The 25,300-nt window shown below is 40.7% G+C and overlaps 1 protein-coding gene across 4 annotated transcripts in view; it reads left to right on the top strand.

Annotated features, from left to right (window-relative positions):
- The first annotated feature begins 6,414 nt into the window (after window positions 1-6,414).
- Window positions 6,415-25,300, top strand: part of PRDM5 (PR/SET domain 5) — an 85,837-nt gene continuing 66,951 nt past the window's right edge. For all 4 annotated transcript variants that reach the window (XR_004497024.1, XR_004497025.1, XM_015624799.3 and 1 more), the window contains exons 1-7: window positions 6,415-6,643; window positions 10,676-10,759; window positions 17,881-18,003; window positions 22,687-22,870; window positions 23,598-23,772; window positions 24,497-24,589; window positions 24,859-24,980. Coding sequence is in view for 2 of the 4 variants with exons in the window: in XM_015624799.3 (XP_015480285.1) it covers window positions 6,551-6,643; window positions 10,676-10,759; window positions 17,881-18,003; window positions 22,687-22,870; window positions 23,598-23,772; window positions 24,497-24,589; window positions 24,859-24,980 (874 nt within the window). In the remaining 2 variants the exon portion in view is untranslated. The remainder of the gene's footprint in view (window positions 6,644-10,675; window positions 10,760-17,880; window positions 18,004-22,686; window positions 22,871-23,597; window positions 23,773-24,496; window positions 24,590-24,858; window positions 24,981-25,300) is intronic.

Raw genomic sequence — 25,300 nt, 5'->3', positions numbered from 1 at the left:
AAACATGCATGTGGTGCCCCTGATCGTGCAAGACCTTAAGCTTCATAAAGCAGCTCATGCCCAGAAGTATTGTTGAAGCTGGTTCTGCTGAGGCATCTAGGTGGAAAACTCCCAGATTTGTTTAAAATCTTCATATTCAGAGCCACCTTCTCTTTCTCAGAACAGAACATATATGTGGATGGAGTGGAGCAAAGATCCACAGAGCAATTTAAGTGTCTGTCCTCTAGGCCTGTGTTAAAGCAGAAAGAATTTCCCATTCCTCCAGAGGAATTTGTTCAGGTCCTAGGAAGGAAGTGTTTCATGGGGGAAGATATTGTTAACTGAGAAAGTGACTTCAGTGGAGGGCAAGTAGGCAGGAGAGTGAGAACCAAGGAAAGCTTTAAGGTGTGTTCAGCGGAGCTGTTGCCCATCCTTAAGTCGTGTGTGCTATTCCCTCATAGGACATGGATGTCAAATTTCATGGTGTGCTGGTTTCAGCTGTTCTAAAAATAACAAAAACCCAGCAAAGAAAGATAAATCCAACTGCATTACAAACAATATCCCAGTTCCCAGATCCCTGGTGTCAGTGGGAATTCCCCTTGCCTTTGAAATCTGCTGCATTCAGCCCTAATGGTTTGGGCTTTTGTAGGCCTTGAAGCAAACTGTTGTCTTCTGGGACCAGGTTTCCTGAGAAGGGGAATTAAGTTGCTCCAGCTCACAGTGCAGGAAGAAATGAACACATTTGTAGTGTGGATAATTGGGGGATTTAATCCCTTCACTGGTGGGTCAGGCACAGCTGAATACTGAAAGATTAGAAGGTGTAGTGGGCATTCTCCCTGTTGAAAAAAGGGTGACCTCAAATGCTGTTCTTCTGAGAATGGGAAGAAGGGAGTGAGGCCAAAGTGCATAGAAATGATGTGAAAGACGACCTGAGACAAGTCTCTGGGCAAAGGACAGCACAGATTGAGAAAAGCTGTGCTCAGAAGGGCAAAATGAATTTTCCATAGCTGGCAGTTCTGAGAAATATCTTCTGTGTGTATGTAGCCATTCTCCAAGGATTTAAAAACGTTCTGTCAAGCACCTTAATGATACTGGATGTAGTGGAGATTCATGGAGAAGAGAAAATAGGAATATCCAACAGCACCTGGCAGACATGAAAGGCAGAGGTCAGTCATGAGAGCTGTCATCCATCTGCTAAAATAATACCAGCAAACCACTGTGAGTTCATTGTAGTCAGCTGTCTTCCTGCTACAGGAAAACCCAACATGGTGTTCCAGCTTCATGTCCTGTTGAGGGATGGTGGAAAAACACTTCACAGCATTAAAGCCCTTTCAAGGTTTTAGAAAGAATTTGTTGCATGGTTGGACTGCCAAACATGATGAGTTAAATGACTGGCACAGAGCAGGTACTGAAAGGGAGCCTAATTTCCATGTTTTTTCAACAAATAAAAATAGAGAGCACAGCGTGGAAATTAGCTTAGCGATGAAGCTTGTGCTCCATGAAGATCCCTCTCATGATTAGGTAGCAAGTAGAGGAGGAAGCAGGCAAGTTTAAGGCTTATTGCTCCCAAAAGGAACACAGGATCAGCTCCAGAGCAGGCTGTAATGGGAAATGCAAAGGTATAACCTTTATGCACCAGGGCATGTATGGGAATGGTTAGGATTGAAGGAAGTAGCTCACCAGGGAGAGGCTGGATCTGGGAAGTCACTTTCCATTAATGAAGGAAAGGCTGAGTCAATCCTGAAGGGGCTGACAGGAAAAACAGGGGGGGAGGGAACATCAATTAGGGAAGTCACTCTGGAACTGAAATCAGATACTCCTGAGCTGAGGAAGACTCTTGTAGGATGTGTAAGGATGTGGCCCAGCTCATATTTACTACATAAAGTGTTTGTCAGTTGCTGTCTCTGAAGAAATTAATGGAGATGGTTTACACCAAATGTTTTAAAATAAGTGGTTTTAACCATTCTGTACTTCATTTTTAGATTTCTTTCCTATATCACTTATGTGAAGTTTTCATGTGAGATAGCAAAAAAAAAAATCTGCTATAATCCCATTATGTTGTGCTCCTCTTAGGTCTGTCACTATGAAACCTGAATTACTAGCTTAATCTCCTACTTACTCAAAATTTCATCTTTTTTCTTTCTTAACCCTAGTTTAAAACCCTCTCAAACAACAGAAGTTAACGCTTAATATGCCATCAGCTGGGGAATCTAAATACAAATGTATGTCTGAATTTTAGTACTTTCAAAGGGGAAGGAGAAAAAAAAATGATTCTGAAATCCTGGCACCAACTTCTAGGACTTCAAATATCTGACAGAGGTATTTTGACAGCAACTACTTTGTGCATGTAAGCAAAGAATGAGACAAGCTTAAAACCAATCTTATAATTTACAGCTTTTCATGATCTTGAATATCACAACACAAGGATTATTAGTTTACAGAAAACCCAAAGAGCCAACTGTGCATTGATTAGAAGAGAGATTTTGGGAGGGAAATAATATTTTCATTGCAATGTTTTCTGAATTCAAAAAGCTTCAAAAGAATCAGTGTAGGAAAAAGAAACAAAATCACCCACCACACAAGAAAAAAAGGCAATCCTTAAAAATAGCTCTGAAAGGAATTTTGCTCAGCAAATCCAAGTGCATTAGGGAAAGAACAACTTAGCTTTTCATAGCATCAAAAAACACAGACAAAACAAACACTGTTAGAACTAAAAAAGACCTCGAGACACTGAGTAGATGGGACTTTTTTCTATATTTTAAACAGGCATATTTAATTGTTTCAGAAAGTAGATTGTTCTACATGAAAGAGACTGAGTTTTGAGTTGCTAGTTTGACATATGGTGTAAGTTGACTCCATGTCAACACAATTTGTTCCAGGTACTTAAGGTTCCCATGCCTGGTGATTTCTGGTGGCAAGGGTGCCACTGTCCCCAAAGCAGGGCAGTCTCTAAAGGTGTGCACGGCTCTTACCAGGCTCAGGTAATTTATATTTTTTCTTTTTTTTAACTGGAACTCTGTACAGCTGAGGAGAGGGGGAAAAAACCCAGCCCTGAGAGGTCTTTATGCTCTTCCTCTTTCCCATCTTTCACTCAGACTTTGTCATGAGGCAAGCTGGAACCTTTCCTTCCTGACAACTTGCAGTGCAAAATGAGTCAGTGCAAACCCTGTTCCCATCCTGGTCCAGGCACTGCAGTGTGGAAGGTCTGGGAAGTCACAGTGAAAAAAGAACAACAGTCCCAAATGAAGTGAAGGACTTTGTACCTAGGCAGAGAAAGAGGCTTGGCAAATTCCAGGGAAATACCTGACCAAAACCTTTGCATTCCTGGTCAAAGCTAAGGGTTATTTGCACACCTGAAACTTGCAGGTATACATGAACTAAGAGAGAACAGCCTGACAGCACTGTACATGTCCTGCACATGAGGCACAATCCAGATAACACACAGATTTGCTTTAGAAGAGCTGCTCCTGATCATACCAGGTTAAGAGGAAGTGGATGGAGCGAGGAGATCCATAGATTCAGGAAGTTTTCAAACTTGGTTAAACTGCAGTGCAGAAATGTTTTGTGGATGAGTTCAGACTGGGAAGGAGGAGCCATTATCATGAACAACACCCTTTCTCAGGTGTGTCAGCTGCCAGAATCCAATTCTGGGATTTCTATGGATGCTGCAAAAGCTAATATTTCAATACTCCTGGAAGCAAGGAACTCCTGAAAGGATTAAAAAGCCATTAACCTCTCTGATTTCAGTCCAACTGCCTGCAGAGCAGGAGGAGGGAGGACAGAAACGTCAAGTCCCTGAAAAGTTTTAGAGATGATACCACACCATCTAAACGAGAGATTAGCAGTGAAAAGCCACCCTTTTTTCCTGGACAACACATTTTCCTTCTAAGCTGCTGGACACTTCGGGGGCTGGCATGCTTACTTCTGGCATCCTGTAAGGGCATTTCGGTCTTAGATCCTTTTGTTGGTCAGAATGTGGCATATTAAGTATGACAATTAATTAGCTGTTCCTCAAGCGGAGGGACTGACATCCCGTGCCTCTGGAATGGTGTTGCAACAACAAGTACTTTAAATCTAGACAAAAAAACTCTTGCAATTATTTTGTTTGTCACCACAGGTGGATTCCTGCCATGGAATTTCATGTGGGGCAGGGCAGCTTTCATGACTAAGTAAGAGCCTCCATCTGAAAACACCTTGTTCCTTTTCCAAGGAAGTCATGTAAATTAATTTTGACAGCGTGAGGCTTCAAATCTAAATGCTGCTGGATGCCCTTTTGTTTGTCCTTGGCACTCTGTATAGAGAAACACAGAAACAGAGGGTCAACACGTTCAGTTTCTTTGTGCTGTGCTGCAGATGAGTTACAGCTTTAATGTTAATGGGTGATTAAGTAGAAAAAAAGGGTGTTTTGCTATAGGTGGGCATGCAGTTGTGAAATTGTCATCAATGCCACACCACCAGTACACTGTGAAAGACAGGTGACAGTTTTGTCCAGTGCTACAGCATTTTTTTCTGATTTGTTTAAACAGAATAAGGCACAGGGAATGGCATTCCACATTGGAACAATAATGGCTGAAACTTACAAAATAAAACAGTTGTTCTTGTGTATTGAAAGAGCTAAAAGACAAAACACAAATGCATTCAAACTGTGCTGTATTATTACCTCTAACTTCACATAGAAAAAATCTATTAAGGTTCAAAATGAAGGACCCCCCACAGTGATTTTTTTTCCTCTTATGAAGAGAAAAATACTGAGGCCTTCATAAAGTGAAAAATTATTTTAGAATATTCATGACCTTTGGAAAAAGTCGGAGACACGGAAAATGATGACAACGTTTTAATCTAATATAAATTAAGACTGGCATCCAATCAAGGAAGTCTTCTGGTCTCCAAAGATATTAAGTATATTCAATTACATATGTGGAAGCTTTAGAGCTAGATCTTAATTAAAGGAATAGTTAAATTTTGCTCTTAGTTGTAAAAGTGAAGCAATTGCCCCAGGCAACTTATTTCCTCTCAGTTCAATTTATTTGCTTTTGAGATGGTAAAATTCTTACTTATACAGATTTAGATGCTCCATTTTTATTACTAAATTAGTAGTCAGTGTCCAGGTTATCAAAGTGTGAAATCTGTGGGTCTGGTGCATTTTCATTCCCAAAATTATTCTTTCAACCATTTTGCTGGAGCTTGTCATCCTTTTTTCTTGTCAAATTAAGGGCCTCATCAAATTTACCTGAGCATTTGCACATATACTGACTATCATGCAGTACTATATAAATTTTTCTGTGTATACATGCGTGTTGGTGGAAATATACATCACCTTTGTAAAGATTTTTTCTTATAAAGCTTTATGATAGCTAAACTACAACACAGTAGATGCTAAGTGCAAAAAGCCATTGTGTGCCAATAGACAAGGGAACAAAAAAGTAGTTAAAGGGAATTTCATGTTCAGCTAGACCTGACGTTTTAAACTGAATTTTTCCCTGAATGTCCACCTATGGATGGGCAGGAATCCAAGTGATCCAAAGCACTTTCATGATGATCTGTTGCCTGGCATGTGGCAACTAAAATTCACGACTTTTCTTTCATTCCTTCCAAATGACACCAGCACAGATTTTTTTAAAATACTTTGATGGAAAACGATGAGCTTTTACTATTTATACATCTAAAAAGAGGTAGAGAGAAAAGAGGTGTTGTTACGCTCCAGTGGTTTAATTATTATTATTATCAGCACAATTTTAAAATAGGTCTATAAATAGTTTTTTCCTCCTTCTTCCTTTTCCTTCTGCTTGGCTCACATCCCTTCATACTTATTTTAAATTCCATAATCGGATACAACCAAATCCCTTTTCTAGCTACGCCATCACTTCAGTTTAGAGCACAACGAAAACCCCAAAAACCCCCAGGGAAGCTATTGAGCTTTCTAGAAGGTGGTCAGTGTATATTGCACGTATATATAATGTGTATTTATAATGCATACTGTAGTGAAAGAGTACTGACGTGATGCTAGTAACCTGTTGAAGTCCGGCTTTTCTTCCCCGTTCTACTACATTTTGTGTAGTTTTAATCAGAATAGCATGCCTGTGCTGGGTACGTTGTAAGAACACACGGAATGTTTATTTTTTTACACAAAAAGCGTCACTTTCGGCCGTTCGTAAGGACGCTCAACTTCTGCCTTCAGACCCGCCTCCCCTCAAAACCAACCCCCGAAATCGAAGGGTTACTCGGTTTCGAAGCGAAGCTGCCTTCACGCCTTGCTGGAGCACACAAAAAAAAAAAAACGGGGGGGAAGAAGATGAACCCCCTCACGCCGCCGCCGCCCCCTCAGGCCGGCCATGGCGGCGCTCCCGCCACTGCCCCGCCGGGCGCGCGCGCCCCCTGCGGCCGCCCCGCCCCGTGGCGCGCGCTGGCCCCTCCCCTCAGGAGCCGGGCAGAGCCCCCGCATCCAGCCCCTCTCTTCCTGCCCCCCTCCCCCGGACTGCCGCTCGCCGCTCCCGGTGGGGATGGAAGTCCCCCGTAAGCCTCTTCCTTCTCCCCGGTAGCAGGCGGCGGGGGCCCCGAGTTCGGTGCAAAAATGCTGGGCATGTACGTGCCGGATAGGTTCGCCCTGAAGTCGTCCCGGGTGCAGGACGGGATGGGGCTCTACACGGCCCGCAGAGTGAAGAAGGTGGGTGATGGCGGGGGAACGGCCTGGCCCGGCCCGGCGGGGAGCGGCTGCCACGTATCACCGGGGAGCTGGGCGGCTCTCCCGCCCCTCTGCCCCGCTCCAAGTTCGCCTCAGCCGAGCCGTGCCCGCCCGGGCTCCCTCTGCTCACGGGAGGCGCCGCCCGCCCGCTGCCCCCTCCCGCTACAAGGAGCGTCCCGGGGCGCTGCCGCCTCAGCCGGGAAGGGGCGCGGGGGGGCCAGCGGAGGGTTTGCTCTGAGGGAATTTTATTCCCTCCCCCGTTTTGTGATTTTTTAAACTTTATTTATTATTTTTTAATATTTTTTAAAAACCCCTCAGTTTGTGCGTCTGGCACAGTTGTGAGGGCAGAGCTCCCCCGGGCGGGACCGCCTCCCTGAGGGGAGCGGCGGCCGCGCGGAGTTGGCAGGCTCCTGTCACCCCCCTCACGGCTCTCCGGCCTCGGCGGGACCGTGGTTTAATTCCTTTTTTCGGCATAATAAAGCCGGGCCCCTGAACGATGTCATTCAGCTGAACCGAGTCTCCTACCCCAACCAGGTGATGCCTCTTCACACCTCATAATTGAAAGTCTCTTGATCACATGAAATTCCAGCTGAGACTGTCCAGGTGGCTTGTTAGGACACATAAAGGCATACCAAAACTATGAACCCATCATTAGTGTACACTTTTCTGTGTTTTGTATGTTTCGCTTTGCATCTTTGTCCTCCTTTTGGCTCTGATTTTTTTCCTAATTTTTCAGTGGTTTCATCAACAAGACTTCGACACCATGGGGTGGAGGTCTCACATTTTTAAGGTGTCCCTGAGTGTTAAAAGTGGGGCTGGAAAGGGGAACAATTTTATATCGTTTGCTTTAATTCTTTAAAACTTCTCCACTGATGTTCTGAAGTTTGATATGAAAACTTTTTTGGGTTCACACAGCAGGGAAGATTGTACACTATTAGCATTTGTTAATCCCCAGACTCTGAAATAGAGTGAGCTCTGAGGTGAAATTCCCGGGAATCATCATCCCCAATTCTGAGCTGGGGGGAATCTGAGCTTCCGTCCTTTACACTTGACAATTGAACCACTGGAGCTGCATGCTGGGACAAACAGAGTGTTTTCCTGCCTGAATGATTCCTTACCTTACAAACTTCATACAGGCAAAGTGTGTGAGGTCAGAGCTGTGCAAGCACCTAGAAAAAGTGTTGCAAGTGCGGGGTGTACTTTGTGTGGACTTCAGAAGGTAAAGGCAGAGGCAGTTGTAGTAGGATCTGTTCATATCTATTCATATTAGGAGCTTCTGGTGACAGTGTTCTCTGTTGGGAGAAAGGTGGGTGTGTAAATGACACAGGTGGTACATCGGACACAGCCAGACTCCGTGTTACTCTTTTCCATGGAAAGAAAATTCACACCTGAAGCGCTCTTAACTTGTTCCCCTGTCTGGTAATGAGGGAGAAGTACCATGCTTCGTGGCTGTGATAAAGAGTAGCTTGTAGCTGTTAAATTAATTCCATGGAGTTTTGGGATTAGGAGGAGGTGTTGAACGTGACACTTTATTGTGAAGCAAGATCTAAGTTGCTGAGTAGGAAATACTGCACTGTTTTCTCTCTGTTGTCACACAGTTGCAGTTGTCTGAACTGAAAGGAAAATAAAAAAGCAGGATGATCTTATGATCAGAAATTGCAATACCAGCTCTCCAAGTGCTGTGCAGGCCTCTAAAGATTCTGCTGTTAGCAAAGTTTTGGTAATACATTCTGAGCTGCTGCTGCCTGCCATCTGCTTGTGCACCTTCAGGCATGCGGGGCTTTCAGGATTTTGGTTGTGGAACATAAAAGGTGGAAACTTTTCATTTTGTTACCTTAACAAAGCTGTGATTCCCGTGTACCTTCTGTTTTCCATGAGCCGGCCTCAGGCTGCAGAGCGCCTGCATCATGAGGCTCTCGGTGTAATCATCAGAGAGCCATCGCATTTCTCAGTGTTTTGCTGCAACTGGAAGATTAGTCACTGCTGCTTTTTTAGAAGCAACTGTTGAAAATAGCTTTTTTCAGCATTGGAAAAATGTGCTTCTATATACTGAATAATTTCTCTGCCTTCAGACTGTGTTGGCTGCCTCGCTTTTATTGATCAGAGGGGAAGTCGAAGTCTTGTATGAGTAGTTTTTGATTAATGTATGTTGGCATATAACAGCATGTTTATTAACCAGAAATAAAGTGTAAACGTGTGTGTGTGCGTCAGCTGAAGAGAATGGTCTGAAAAGCTAAACAAATAATTGCACTTATCCCCATGGACCAAGACATCAGGTTTTGGTTCCCCCCCACAAATTTGAGAAGCCACAAAAAGTGCTCAGAAATCTGCATCATCTGCAGTTTACGTTATGTTTACTCTGTTCAGAGGTGTTCAGAAGGTCTTGAATATTGCATTTGAGATTTCCTGGTTTGGAGTACTGAGATGGGAATGGTGTGAGGTGTTTCTTGTTCTGAGCTGTTCCTGAGGGCTTCAGCGATGGGTAGAAAATTAACACTCTAGGTGCTGTACACATACAGCTGTATTTTATCTGTTTCCACCTTCTTTGCTGATGGGGAAAGAGAAGGAAGAAGTTTCAGCCTGAGCATTAAATCCCAGGATTTGAAAAACTGTCAGGGGAGGAACTCTGACATTATTTATCAGCAAAACGATGAAGGGTGGTGTGGAAATCAATGAGAAGTAAGGATATGAAGCCCCAGAGTGTCACTTTTTACTGTCACTCTCCCTGTCTGGCTCTGTCGTTGCTCTGGACTCCAGTTGCTGACTTCTGCTGTTCTTGTGTTTCTTCCTTGCTGTTCCTTGTAGTGAAATATTCTTTGTGCACATTTAAAAATTTGTGCCTCAGTTCTGTTGCCTCAATCTGCAATTCCAATTTTCCTTTGCTTATTACCACTTCAGGCTTAATTTTAAATACAAGTTTGTTTTTTGTTTTTTTTTAATTGATTTTCTCTTTCCAGGAGGAACAGTCCTGGATGTTTTCCATTCCACTTTTTTCTCTTTACCTGTAGGCAATCTGTGAAAACTAAGCAAGAAGGAAAGCATGTAGCAGCCTATTGCTGGGAATATGGAATGTGCCTGGAGGAAGGGATATGTGTACAAGATCAATACATTTTTTTAACCAAAATACTGTTGTTCTTAACAGAAACACCAAAGTCACTTTTCAATATACACTTTAAATCTCTAATGCCTGAAAATATAAATGCTTTTGGACCTGAATGCTGCTTGAAGGAACACAGCATCCTACATTCCAGATTTTAGGGCCTGCCCCTGCAAACAGGGACAAGGCAGTGTGTGTGGGGGGAAGTGGGGCCTGTGGATGAAGGAAGTCCCATTTAATTATTTTGCCCTGCTGCTCCTGTGACGTCTGTGAAGGAAAAAACCCCAGATGCCAAATTTTTTTGGAAGAACATATCAATGGATGCTTTCACAGCGGGTGTTTTGACTAGCAGGTGGTAGAATATTTTAATTTTGTTTATGAAGGCTCAAATTAATTCATAAGCACGTGCATGCTCCCTTATATTTTTAAACAAATCTCTCTGTATGATCAAGCCCTCAGTTTTTCAGTCTTTTGATTTGTGGCACTTCAAAAAGTAGCGCTGCAAGTAATCTCGCAAATGAATCTAATATAAACTTGGTGCTTGCCAAGTTCTTTGTTTTAGTTGGATGCCTGTTGCAAGGTGCTTCCTGAAAATTTTATGAGAAGTTTAAGAAATTTGACTTGTAAATTTCAGCCTTATTTAAGATAAAGAAAAATCCTGCTTCCCAGAGGAGAAATAAGCACGCAAAGGGAAGGCATGGTTTTATGAGATTCTTCAAGTATGAGAAGAATGGGAATGAGCTTCAAGTTGAACCCTTGAAGGATGTGCACCTTCTTGGCATATAGGACAATAAAGCAAAACTCTCATTTTCTGTTTGAAGCTAAATGTTACTCCTCTGCTGGGGTTTGGTGATCCACTTGCATTTTTCTTCTTCCCCCCCGCCACTGATTCTTTTGCTTTTATCATTATTCCTTAGGGTGAAAAGTTTGGCCCCTTTGCAGGGGAGAAGCGAATGCCGCAGGAGCTGGATGAGGACACAGACTGCAGGCTCATGTGGGAAGTGAGTAAAGTGACATCATCACACCTCACAAAAAGCGTTCTCAGAATTAAGATTTACTTTAACAAATCCTTTCTATTTTGTTTCATAAAGATCCTGTAGTGAGATTTAGTAATTTTAAATGACGCTGCCTGGGTAGTGGAGGATTGACTTCTTTAAAACTAAAGAAAAAGCAAATGATGGTTTCTAATCAATGAAATGTGAAAAAACAGCAAGTCAAGCCAAATACAAATATAACAACACTGTGGGAAATCATTAAAACATATGAAAATAATTAGAAAAATTAAAGTAATTTTAATTGGGAAGCAGTTTGTAAGTTACAGAGATACTGATTTATGCCAAATGAACAGGTACCAGCTTATGGCTTCCTTCTGCTGTCATATGAAACATTTCCTGGTGTGGCACTTGTGCTGGGATTTGGCAAACTACATAAGTGAACCTTTAAAATCTTAGCAGTTTTTAATGCAATGAGTCGGTGTGAGGTCCTCACCAAAACAGAAGCCTGGTGCTGTGGGCAGCTTTTTATTTTTTATACGCGTTAGGCAGGAACAGCAGTTTATACACTAGTTCTTGTAATTAGGTACATAACCCATCCTAGCTCCTGTTGTACTTGTGTGTGCCTGAAGTGAAATCTGAGTTTACCAGCTGAGGAGACGACACTGACTGAAAAATACTGGCAATGGCAACGTTTCCAACTTGTTAAAAATGCCTTCTTTCTGCTGCCTCTGTTCTGTCTTTGTAATCTTTATTTACTGCTGTAGCTCTTTGAGCAGAATTTCTTTTTTCTTCTTTTCTTTTTTTATCTCAGCCAAGCAGTTTCTACTGAATGCACATTTAGTCCTCTTTTACACTGAGGACTAATTTCTTACTTTTTTACCCTTCTGTGGTTAGAGGTGGAAGGAGGACTGTTACTGCACTGTACAAAAAAAGCTTATATCTGACATCTGGCTTAAAGTGCTATCAGTGCACTTATCACAAAATACATGTTTGTTTGAAAAATCTCTGGCATTAACCTCACTGAGCAGCTTATGAAGAGAGCGCAGTAGTGATGCAGCCTTAGCAGAGCTGCAGATAGATTCCACGCACTAGAATGATGACTGAGAGAATGTTAAAAGCTGTCTCTTTTTACCCAAACTCAGTATTAAGTATCGGGAGTGGTGAAATATTCCTAGGTGAGTGCTAACTCCACCCTGTGTAGCCCTGTCTTCTGCCTTTCCTTTGTCTGTTTCAATCTAGGGCTGTGCCCCAGATGCCCTTTCCCAGAGAAGAGGTGTGGACAGTTTGTTCCCCTTTCCCTTTTGGGTTATGTACTCAGAGCAACCAATTTCATCTTCTTTGTTCCCAGCTGAAGACAGAGCAATACAATGTGCTTTTTATTACACATGTTTGCAGACTACAGTACATGTTCATTGTGCCCTGGCTCACTTGGCTCTTCCTGATGTTTCTGCAGGTTGTTTGAAATCAGTAAAATGCTTGTGCTAGAGCAAGGTTTTCAGAAGAGGCAGTGGGTGGATTACAGCAATGAGAAGGCCTTTAGGTTTGTTGGAAAGCTTTATGATTTTCCAGGTTCCTCATTGCTCACGCTTAAATGAGATTTATCTGTTTCTGCACAACAGAAAAGAAAAGGCAAATACATGTATTTGTTAGTGACACTAATGTGACCCCATTGACAGCAAATCAGAAAATGAAGTTTTTATGAGCTGTTTTAAAATCATTTCATAATATCTTGTGGTAACCTAGTTTTGAGAGCCTTGAAAAGATTCCTGCATACCAAATTTTATGACTTCCTGAAAATTTTAACCCAGGTTGTTCATGTTTACTGAAGTTGATCTGAACGTGAGCTTTTATAATATAACTTGAATCATGCTGGGAGTAGTCTGAAGTTGAAAATTGAGACCAGGAATGCAGAAAGTTAAGACTTGAACAGCACAAGTAGATGGTTATTCCAGAGCCTGTGGGAGGCATGCACAGAAACTGGCCAAGTCTCTGTGTAGCCAGCTGTACCAAAGATATAAAAAATAATTAATTTGAAGGCTAATGGAGGGAGGCACACTAAAGCCTGACTTCACAGTCTGATGGCAGTCAAAAAAAGAAGTTTCCAGAGAGAACACCTTCAGAAAGAAGGCTCAAGCAGTTGAGGCTTTTTGTAAGTCAAGGAAAAAAACGGGCATTAGTGCAGCTTGTTTTCTTTCCTTGACACTTGATGCCTGGGATCCAGGCTTCAATTTTATGGGATATTTTTCTGTGAGGAAGTTTGCCACATGCATTTCTAGTTGTGCAGAGTGGTGCTCTGTGATGTGGTCTGTTTTCATCAAGCCATTCTCTTTTCTCCAAGACCAGCATTGTGAGTTGGCATCTTTTAGGCATCACGTTGAGACAGAATCACACGCATTACGTTTTCTTTTGGTCTCAGGGAAAACGTGACACCCAAAAAATTTATTGAGCTCAATGATTTTGTTCAGTTAAATTCTGAAGATGTTAGAGTTTCTCTTTAAATTAAATGCCATTACTCTGCCTGTAACATGCATAGTTGCGAAGACATCAAAGGTTTATACTTGTTCCTTCAACAGATTCTGGGGAAGTGGAAGATTCCAGCGGGTGGGAAGCATCCATGATCTTGCTGTTATCTTTGTAAAGAGCTACAGGCTGAAATGTTTTATTTTTGAGTGGTGTGAAAGGAAAAAAAAATAAAAATCTCCAACAAACCTGTGGTAACCATTTAGTTAAGAGTGATAATAAAAAGCCAAGAAACGTACAAGTGGCTGTGTGCTTTCTCTTTCTTTCTGTTAAAAAGACACATCTTCAGTTGTCCCCCAGCTCTCTGAGTGTACTGGTGAAGGACACAGCTCGTTGCTGGTGATGAATTGACAGTTTTGTTCTTACTCTTAACAATCCAATAACACCTTGATTAAATACTTCTTTGTGTGTGTTAGTAAACTTGGCATAGCAGCTTAGAGCTGTGTGCATTTGCTGGAGAAGCAAGTGCTTCAAAGCAAGCAGGAAATCATCTTCAGGTATTAAAAGTTCACAGACATTTTTGCTGTGGAGGCTCAGATGTGCCTTTGTGAGGGGAAGATATCTTTCATGTACGTATGTTCAGTTCCTTTTCTTCATTATCCTTAACCAAGAAAGGGGAATTCATTTCACTCCTGTTGGATTGTGGCAGGCATCTACTTCTGGTGATGACTTTGGCAAATGTTGAAACAGGGAGGGCTGGAAAGATTTTGTCCTTCTTCAAACACTCTGACATACCATGAAGAAATGTTGGTCAGGGTTGGATGGAACATAATACGCCATGTAATGCTGAATGTTACATATTTCAGGTTGGGTTTCTGTCTATCTGCCAGGATCATGTTTTCTTCATTGTTACATTAAAACCAAAGAGATTAGAAATCAGTCTTTCAATGGAAGCCAATGTTTGTGTTTATTTATATAAGAAAATGAAATGAACTTACATTTCTGCTGCTTAACTCTCAACACTTTTGCTGTGACAGTTGTTTTCAGTTAAATAAGCCTGCCTGAAAACTAGTGAAGGCAACAGAGAATCTGCTCTTGGCTGCCGCCAGCTTCAGATCAGAGCTGTGGTGTTTAGGATCAAGGTATAAGAAGTCAATCACATAAAGCTTGGTGTGTTTTGGTGGCTTTCTTCTTATTTTTTATTTTTCTTCTTTCCTTGATATCTTGCCTATAAAATGTTCTTCTGGCATAGGAAGGCTCTTACACACAAGACATTGAGTCAAATTATGTCCATAGATTCATGGTAAAAGGAATCTTAATTAGATGAATTCTGTGTTTGCTGTCAAGGTGAATATAATATTATTGATCTAGTTCTGAACAATATAGTCTTTATTTTTTTCTGTATGAAGTCTACCTTCCCAGTCATTGTTCCTCAAATACTGTTTACATAGAAAACCGTTTGCATTTAAATGTTTTGGGGTGAATCTTTGTTTATTTTTCTATGCTTTTGTTTTTCTCATTTCTTAAATGATCTGGGCTTTTACACAAATCAGAAATTGGTGCTCTATTTTATATACAAGTCTTATGTCCCAGAATTTCAAATGCCAATTTGGTAAATTATTCTCCAATGGGATAGGCAGGTGTCCAGAGTGGTTATTAATGTTGTCATAATCAACTCTGTTAAAATCTGTTTTAGTCATATTTTTCCATGTTAAATATATGACTTTGCATTAATTTTAGTGACTTTTGGAGCAGTCCCGTTAATGATCTTTTGGTTTTGGTGATGAGAAGGATGTGCTCCTGAAAGTAGCCAAGAGAGTTAATTTCCCATCCTCAGTTATGGGATATATTTAAGATGTTGGAGAATGCGTCTTGCTGGGCTGAGGCATTCCTGTTCCTGTCTGAACTTACTGTAGATCACACACAGTTTGCTTAGGGAGATTTGGGTATCATTCCAGAGAAATGGAAGTTCAACCCCGCTCCTGAAAGCTCCACAGAATGTTTGCAGGAGTCTAGGAGTGACCTTCCTGTACCCTTCTGTCCCTGGCAGGGTCAGGTAATGTCATGCACCAGAAGGAGCTTCATTAGCATGGAAAACTTGCTGTATGTTTTGGCTGAAGGAAAATGGCAAATGGTGTCTCTGTCCCAGACTTCTTACTGAGTAAGCAAATCAGGAGTTGCTGCCTCAGGTTTCTTTTGCTGGAGTTATTTTAATGCTTTCTCCAGCAATGTTAAAATGTGAGTTTCTACTCTGCAGTGAGCTCTATGATGGTCTGAACTCAGGATGCAGAAGTATTGCAGCTAGCTGTTTTATGCTACAGCAATAAAGATCATATTTTCAGCTAATCAAAAAAGAAGCAGTGCAAAAACCAGTACTTTTCTCTACATGATTGTTTGATAAACATAGATTTTTCCATTTAGAAATGTTCAGAAAATGGTTTCCAGAAAGCAGGCAGTGAGCTTACTGCCTTCACCAAAAGTAGCCATCTGCTTACTTGCAGTCAAGTTTTGTTCTTCTTCTCTTGCCAGGTGTGCATGGTGTGGCATTTGCAATACACTTGTGAGGATTTAGAAGTAGCATAAGTGACAAATTTGGATGTATTTTGAAAACGTGGGGGTCATTTCATTGCAGCATAAAAGGCTGGCAGATGGAGTGGTGCCTGTTGGTGGGCACTGCCACAGCTTAGGTGTTATTTACGCCTGTGTAGGGTTTGGTGTGGGGGGGAGCTTACACATTGACCAGTTCTGCTCCTGAACTCTTCTGTTTCTGCACCCTCCTGGTGCTTGTTAATGTGGCATCATTCAAATTGTCCTGACTGGCTTTGAGGTGGAACCTCACCCTGTGTGGTGACAGGGAGCGTAGCGTGCTTCATCTTATGTTAAAAGCATTGCACTGAATTCATTCAGTGACACCTTTTGTGCTGATTATCAAGAAGATAATTCTTTGGTTTCAGATACATAACAGGGATATGTGTATACATTTGAGGTGTTGCTTTTAAGTGCTAGGTTTGGGATCCACTGCCATCAGTTCATTTAGGAAACTCCCTATTCATGCAACCAGAAAAGGATTGGTTCATGGCACCAGTCTAGTCCACGCTAAGTACCGTGTTTTTGCACTTTTTCATGACTTTTCATGCTCACATCTGTATATTCAATGCAGCATTATTCCTTTATGAGGTGAAAGAGGCAGTAGAAAATACAGAATGTTTTTAAGGGATTTATCGTATTCCTTTATCGATAGTTTCCTTATGTGTTAAAGCTCTGCTTTGTGTTTGGCATCCCTTTGTGGATTGGCAGAGACTGAAAGCATAACCGAGATGACTGTGTATCACTGAAGCAAATATAAATTATTCTTATATAATTTAATGATCAAGCAAGTACAGAAAAATTGATGAAAAGTTAGATAGTGTAGTGTATAGTTTTTATAATAGGACCTGGATTGCTTCTCATTCCAACTCAAGATTTGGTGTAAGCCTTTATAGGATCTACGTGGTGGGCTCCTGTAACTTGTGCTTGGGTAGCTAAAGCACAAAGCCTCTGTAGAACTGGGTGATTATTACAGTGTCACAGAATGGTTTGGGTTGGAAAGCACCTTAAAGACCATCCAGCTCCAGCCCTCCTGCCAGGGACAGGGATGCCACTCATTAGATCAGGTTGCTCAGGGCCCCATCCCATCTGGCGTTGAACATTCCCAGGGATGGGACATCCATGGCCTCTCTGGGAAACCGTTAGTGTGAGATAATATTGTTTCCAGATGCATTTCAATGTGTAGGTTTGACACTTCTCACTGTGGTTAATCCATGTGTTGGAAAGTAAGAGCTTTTAAAGTTTGAATGTTGGCACCTTTTTGTGATGTGTCCTTTTACCTTCAGAAGAGCAGTAATGAATTTTGAAGACCCTTACTTGTTTGCAGAACTACAGTAATTCTTTTTTTTTTTTTCTTAATCTGAGAGCAAGTGCTGTCACCAGCTATTATTGTAATGGAATACAGTTTTTGTCTTCTTAATAATGCCCTAAACGTTTAGGTAATTGAAGCAGTCGTACTGAAGAAATACGATATTGCATTCTATTAGAAACAAATATAGCAAGAATGTGAGCAATTTATATACAAAGCCACAAAGGCAATCAAATTTTGGTCTTATATAGCCAAATTCCCTGGCTCTTAGGAAATACCTGCCCTGGATACTTCTTGTTGACAGATGGAAAATAAAATCCATTCATTATATAAATAAATCACATGGAATAATAGTGTGGCTGCATGACCTTTTTGCATGGCTCTCTGTTGTCTGGATCAGTGAAGATTCAAGCGATCTATTATTTAAAATGAAACAAACAGGGGATTTTTTGGCAGTGACAGATGTATTTGTATAGCAGTATGTGTTTGGAGGGGGAAGAATGACTTAGTTAATATTAAGTTTTTATTTCCATTATCTTCCTTTTTTTCAATGTAAGTTGGAATTATGTCAAAATTGTAGCAATCAGATGAATTTTATGCGTCTGTAATGGTAGCCAAAAGGTCTAGATAAGGAGATGGATGTATCTTGTGGGCACAATTCTTTTTTTAAAGTGTTTTTTTTTCACTGAGTGGACAAAACCTGGACATATTTGTTTTTTTAATTTCAATTTTGCTTGGGTTTTTTTGTTTGTTTTTTTTTTTAATGTTTCAGGTTCGTGGGAACAAAGGCGAGGTCCTTTATGTCCTGGATGCCAGCAACCCACGCCATTCGAACTGGCTGCGGTTTGTCCATGAGGCTCCATCCCAGGAACAGAAGAACCTGGCAGCCATCCAGGTAGATTTGGTGGATTCCTACCATTCACTTCCTGTCACTGATTTACTAATTTGATCTCCTCGTTGGTCTTTGTGTCTTGCAATAAAATTGCAAAGTCTGAGGAAAGTAGTGATCTGATTTTCTTTTCCTGCCTTTCTTTTTAAAAGAGAACTCTTGTGCTTAAGATGATACCACAAATAAGAGTGGTGGGATGAAAGACCTGAAAAGTCCTTGGAATCTGATGCAATTTGAAATGTTTAAGGACTAATTATTTAGAGCCCTGTATCTGTTTCATGCCAAACTTGGGTGTGGGCCTAGGTGTGTGTAAAGCAGAATCATGCATTTACATTATAGTTCAGTAAAATTAATAATATCATATAATGTACATAACACATTATTATATAATGAATTATGTAAGTGTGACAGGTTTGAAAGGAAGCATGGTGCTGAAAATATTTAAGTAGGAAACAGAAAATGGAACAATCTAAATATCTGATAGGATGATCACGTAGTGCCTGAGGATAAATTAATAAAAAAGGTAATTTTCTTGTCTTTGCTGTTGATCTGAATTTATCCAGCTTATTTTTTCATTTTTATAGCTGTCATTTGCAGCACTCTGTGGTAATGAGTTCTGCCGCTTTAATTATGTTGGAACATGCTTCTGTTTTTCTTCTAGACACTCCTTAATTTCACTTTATTTCCTAATTCTTGTATAACAGTGAATAGTTACTTTATTTTTCTATGCCATCTTTGATTTTATGAAATTCTGTCCTATCACTCTTGTTTGACAGCTCTTCTCTCAAGCTGAAGAGTCTTAGTCTGTTTAATTGCTCAGCTTTGGAAGCATTCTGTGACTTTACAGGATACAACAGAGACAGGGATACCTTTCCAGTTCCAGCTGTTGTTCTTTCGGGGATTACTAAAGAAAATTAGCTCTCTGTTGTTTTTTTTTTTTTTTTTAACAGCTCAGCTTCACAGTAAATTAATGTCTCCCACTCCCACATAAGTAAGAATTACGTGACTCTGTAATTTTTTTTCTCAAAATGTATACTTTACAAAATGTCATTTCAGGCTAACTTAAGGTTTTTGCTGATATAATCCAAATTGGCAAACAATTAGGAAAAGGAGAATTATTTATCAGCATTTGTCAAAATTACTGTTCTGCTTTTTCATCATGAGATGATTTTTTTCCACCAAGGATTAGTCTGACTAAAGAGTTATATTTTATTTTGAAGCCAGACAAAAAAAAATTTTGGTTTTCCTGTGCCAAAAAACCAAAATTTCATTTCTTATTAAATTTGTTGTCCTTCTTATGGTAGCAGATATGAAAGTCTCTCATACAGGAGTTGTGATTAGCACCTCATCAGTGCACAGACATTGTCAGAAAATGCAAAGTAAGGCTCACAAGAGAGAGCAGTGTGAACAATTCATGTTCATTACTATCTTTCCAGTAAATGACCTGAACTTGTGAAACAGAAGTTTTAATGGACTATCCAGTGCATACCAGTGGTATGGAAAAGTATTATAAGGAAAATGATAGAAACAAATAAAAATCTGCTAAATTATCTCATAAGGTTTTTGAGGACCTTAAAGCCTGTCCTAACACAGAATATTCAGATGGAAAAATATTCTGGCCTTCACTGGGAGCTGTTACTGAAAACTGCAGTGTGGAGAAATGTCAGAATTGCTGTGCTAGTTTAGCCTTGTGTTCTGTTTAGTCTCACATTTGTGTGTCAGAGGTTTTCTGCCTTGCCATGCAATATAACTCCGTAGGAATAGATCAGGAGAGAGCTGAGGCTTCTGGATCTTGCTCATGTGTGGCTCAGGTGCTGTGTTTTAGATGAGGTTTAATCTGAATTCTGGGCTATGTGTGAAACCATCTCCACCTGTTTCCTGGATTGCAGTTTCTGCCCTCAGACATTTCCTGTATTGGTTTTACCTCTACCAAAGTTGACATCCTGGAGTTGCAGGGAAAGAGTGGGAAAGGCAATGTGCTTGTTTGGAGGGGTAGCCAGGGAGAAGTGGCAGAACAGGTAGGCTGAAGAGCTGGTTTGCTGCCAGGGAGTCAGATACAGAGGGAAGTCAGGTAACACACTGTGGGCACAGAGGCAAGGTGGGTAAGGATTAGAAAGGCTGGGTTGGAGCCAGCTGCTCAGGCTCTGAAGGATGGAAAAGCCCTACACTCCCTCAGGTAACACAAGACTGTGTTTTAAATTTCCAGGAGTGATGACATAAGTGTTTTATGCTTTTGGATGAAAGTGTGACGGGCTGCCAGTGATTCTGTGTTCCCTCTTACAAAGCAGATAATGAAGGTGTGTAACTGTATGGAAAAGCCAAAAGTCTGCATGGAAGAGGTACCTGTAGTGGACCAAAAAGGAGATAGCAAGGGCTGTTGGAACTGGAAAAGTGTGTTTGCCGAGCAGGTCTGTGTGGCTTATAGTGTAAAAGATGAAAGTGAAGGCAGAGGTGAGAAAAACACAATTGAATGGTAACCCAGGAATAACATGAAGGGAGGTTGTGGTGCCACCATGACGAGCAAGCACTTGGAGTTTTCTCCCAAGGACCACTGTGGTCTGCTGCAGATGAGTGTTAGGAAAACAGCCAGCATGGTCTAAGCACACAGGCCAGTGGAATGGCTGCAGATGTGTTCTTAGAAACAGGAAGGTTATTAAAATTATTTCAAAGACTGTTTACTGTGTTTACTGTGTCTGCATGTAGATTAATGTGATCCATGCAGGTGCTGCTGGTGGAGGGAGACATGTAAATTCTTCTGTGGTTTCTGGAGGAGCTTCCATTGCTTTTGCTCAAAACACTGCCTTGAGGAGCTACTACATCAAGTGGGTCTATCTTGATTAATTAGTGCTCTGAATGCCTGGCTATTAGCATTTGTTTGGATGGAAAAGCCAAACAAATTAACCTTGGAGGAGAAATTAGTTTAGATTGGGCTGGCAGCAAAGCTGTTTTCTTTCCAATGCAAATGTAACCCAGAGCACTCAAACTTTGACAGCTCCTAGTATTTGGGGCTTCATTTTAGCCCGGGATACGTGACTTTTCCTTTTTTTTTCTTTCAATTTTCAAATTTTCAAAATCCTTAATTTTAAAACTATTTTCATTATTATTTTTGATAATCCAGTCATAGACACATGCTTCTCTTCATGAGGTTGTCTCACTTTTAGAATAAAGTTGTCCTAAACAGTACTGTTAGATGTATTAGAGATTTACCCCAGTGGTCTTATTCTGTCTGTGTGGAAACTGAGTGTAGAAAGACTTTATACTTTTCCTCATGTCGAGAGGATTTGTTTTGACTTTAGACTGTACTAAATTAAAGGTTTCTGCAACTTGACAGAGACATATGAAACCCAGCAAGCTGTAGATGTGTACAGAGGTTAGGTTGGTGTGCTGATAGATATCTGGACTGCAGAACAGATCTTGAGGAAAAAAAAATCATAACTTTTTGCTTTTCAATGCTGCTGTTGAGATAAGGACAAAGAAGTGGTGCATCCTGGAAAGTAGCAGCTGTATCAAGTCTACTGAATTAAGTAGGTTTCACTCCTGTGTGACAGTATCTTGTGTAAAATATAACAGACCTTCTGCAGCTCAAGGAATGCTACATCCCTGTTGACAGTTTAAATTAATCTTAGTGTATTACAAAAATTAAAAATCATTATCTTGTCCTCGCTCAAGGGAGCTTGTTACAAAATATATGGCTAGATAGATGCAGGGCAAGGAAGCCTCAGTTAACTTTTCTGTGTGTTAACCAGATAAGCTTTAAGATTTATGATAGCACTTGGGAGTCTTCCTTGCATAAAAATGAGTCTCCTTCAGTGCTTTGGGCAGTACCTAAAGAATTTGGTTCACATATAGAAAGAAAAAGGTATCTCTATCTTACAGAATATCAGTTTAGGGGACAGATGTATTGATTCCTCCCCACACCCCATAGTGCTGGCCTTGGTAACTTCAGTGAATTATTGTCAAAGCCCAAAGTTGTTAGCTTATGTAGCTATTTGGAAGCTTGTCCAGGCATTATCAAGAAGCTTTTGGAGCTTATGGTTATGTAGTTTGTGCTGTTGTGCAGAATCGGGGCTGGATCCTTTGGCCTTTTGTGGATCTGCACTGATTTAAACCAGCACAGGGTTTAAAGTGCATTTTCCAGATGTGCCTGCCAATTTGATAGTGGAGATAACTGACTAGGAGTGAAAGCCTGCTGGAGAAGGCTGGGAATCTTAAGGAGAGAGAAAAAGAGAGAAAATAACACTATGTAAACATATTGCTAAAAACTGTGTTAGAATTCCTGCAGTCAGCTGGGGAGAGAGATAAAGCTGTGCTGGTTATCTAAATTCCGCTTTTTCCTAATCCTCGAATATTTCCTTTTCAAACCCTGAAATTGTTGTCGAGTGTGGCAGGAGATGATTTCAATCCCACCTCCACCTTGATCTGAGCTACAGGAAATAGTGGAAAAGCCTCACAGGTGAGGTAGGGGAATATTCCCAAAATAGCAGAACACAAATGCACCCTGTCCACGCAGCCACACTGGGAAAGAAGTCTAAGCAAGCCTGTTGTAGTGTTGTGATCTCTGAGGAATGGAACCAACCCTTCTGTGGCTGAAGGATAGCATTAGTTTAGCATCTCATACTTGTTTTTTTTTGTCTCTTACTTTTGTTTTTCTGACAATTATTTATTGCTTCTACTTCCTATTTGTTTCAGGAAGGGGAAAATATTTTCTATCTGGCTGTGGAAGATATTGAAACAGACACAGAACTTCTGATTGGGTACTTGGACAGTGACATGGAAGAAGAGGAGGAGGAGGAGGAGGAAGTAACAGTTATCCAGGAAGATGAAGAAAGTGGCAGCAATAAAGAAGTGCAGCCAGCTGGTGAAAAGATTGCAGGTGAGCAGTATGTAAAATGTAGGGTAACTTGAGAGCTTAAAAGTGGTAATGGAGAATGAGAACATTAACTGTATAGGACTGGGGAACTGGAAGGTCCCCGGGATTTAGTCTGAGTTCTTGTGTTATTTTTATCTCTTTATTTGAGTTTGAGTTGAGCTTCTTTGCATTATAAGGAGCAGCCAGTCTTGTGAATTACTGAGTGAATGAGTGAGCCTGGAATTCTTAAATGGTAACCATTAATTTTTGAACTAAAGACTGAGTTTGTTTCACCTGACACACAGGCTTACAAATACTTAGCTTTTGCTCTAAGAGGGGTAGTTTCCTTCTTACTTAAATGGGAGAGGATTAAAACTTCCCATAAAGCTATTCAGCCAATCCTAAAGTAAGATGTCTAGGAAAAGGAGGGTGAGCTGAGCTGTCTGGGGAATTCATAGCATCTGTGTCAAAGATCCAGATCAATTTATGAAAGACTAATTGCATTGAGGTTCTAATTGAGTTGAATGGCTAATCTGGACCAGCAGTCCACACCCATGTTAAAACTTCCCATCCATTTTCAGTAATGTAATCCACTTAAAATAGGCTGTCTATAATCCCTTCAGAGATCTTGTCTTTTGTGAGTTTCATGCCACCATTTTGCATAATCTGTTTCTGGCAGAGAGTCTCTCTTAATATAACCAAAAATCCTGGGACCTATTCCTTTACATCAGTTTTGTTTCCAATCATGCAGATCCCCTCACCTGTAAACAGGACCATGCATGCCCAAACTGTGAATCCAGTTTTGCCAGCCAGGAGATTCTAGCTGAGCACCTGCAGACTCTGCACCAAAAACCCAGTGAGGAAAAGGAATTTAAGTGCCGAAATTGTGGAAAGAAATTCCCTGTTAAACAAGCTCTACAAAGACAGTGAGTAGAAACAGGAGTGTTTTTTCAGGAATCATTTAAATCACTTTCATTCAATCCTTTATTTCTCTTGACCTAATCACAAGCTAAGGTTTAGTTTTTATGCATCTGTATTTATACCCTTGCCCTTTGCTTTAGTCTTTTAATGTCTTAATTTCTCATATTTGTTGTAGAATTCAATGGGAATTGCAAAAATATTGACAATTTTTTATGTGTTAAATTCATACTCTGGAGACCAGATGAGAGCAGCAGTTTGGTGCAGCATTACTGGTCTCCATCAGTGGAACATTTAGTAGTTTAGGAGGTGTAATTTTCAAGCTGTGGATGCTGGTACTGAATTAAAATAAGATATAAGGGGGGGAAAAAGAGGAAAACCAGTACTTCATGTTTGCTTAATTAAATATTTGGGTGATGAAAAACAAAATAGAAATGTGAAAGATGTGAGATTTAAGAACATGTCTTTAGTGTCCTTGAGAGTGTAAATATGCAGTTTTGTAGCTAAAGTCATATATCTTGGAATTATGCTTCTGCACAGAAACATAACTGGTTTTCTTCTGTTGTTTACTATGTATTTTCTTACAATTGGATAGATGTATTACTTTTTATTATAATTTCAGATTGTTAGCCTATTTTTTTGCAGAACTATATATGTTTATAGCTAGTGCAAGCCTATCTAAGTTGTAGAATGTTGCCCTTACTTCATTTTATTCCTTTATTTGTCTCTTAGTGTCCTGCAGTGCACAGAGAATATCAGCCCAGGAGACTCCTCAAGAAGTTTCCAGTGCTCTGTTTGCAATAGTGCCTTCAGCTCGGAATCGAGGTTTTGTGTCCGAGTTAGAGGACTGCTGTCATGTCCTTGCTGGCCTTCCTTTGCATGTTAGCTTTCCAAAAGCTTGGTAGTGTTTGGGAACCCTAACAGGGCAAGGACTCAAATGCTTTCATTCCTCTCTGCTGTAAGTAATGCATGAGGTGGCCTTGGAACTCTGCACTGCAGCATGTGTTCAGCTCTGAGTACTTGCTACAGCTCTGGTTTCTGGAGAGCACTGCCTGATGTGGGTTTTTGTTTTATCTCTCTGCTGTCCCATGTAGTTATGAGCAGCACAAGGAGGCGTGCAGAGGGGATGCCAGGTTCATATGCAAGGCAGATAGCTGCGGGAAGAGGTTCAAGAGCAAGGATGCCCTGAAAAAGCACAAAGAAAATGTTCACAGTGGTAAGAAAGAATTTTATGTTTCTTCAGAAAAAAAACAAACAACCCTCTGATATGCTCCTAGCCATAAATTTGCAAATCAGAGTAAACATTGTCTTTGGTTTCTTTTTTGATGGATTCATTTGTATCAAATAGAAAATTAAGAAGTAACTTAATTGTAAGAGTTACTATTCCTGCCCCCCAAGGTGAAATTACTGTAGGCCACCTGAATCATTAGTCTCCTGCAGAAAATGTAATAGGAATCTTGAGAAGTTTAAACTAGGCAAAGAGTAGATGAAGCAAAATGTTTCAGTAGTGAGGAAAAACAACCGCTGGTGGCACAA

Source organism: Parus major, chromosome 4 (assembly GCF_001522545.3).
Source record: "Parus major isolate Abel chromosome 4, Parus_major1.1, whole genome shotgun sequence".
NCBI lineage: Eukaryota > Metazoa > Chordata > Aves > Passeriformes > Paridae > Parus > Parus major.
The sequence above is the reverse complement of the archived record's forward strand: the minus strand, read 5'-3'. Positions and strand labels throughout refer to the sequence as shown.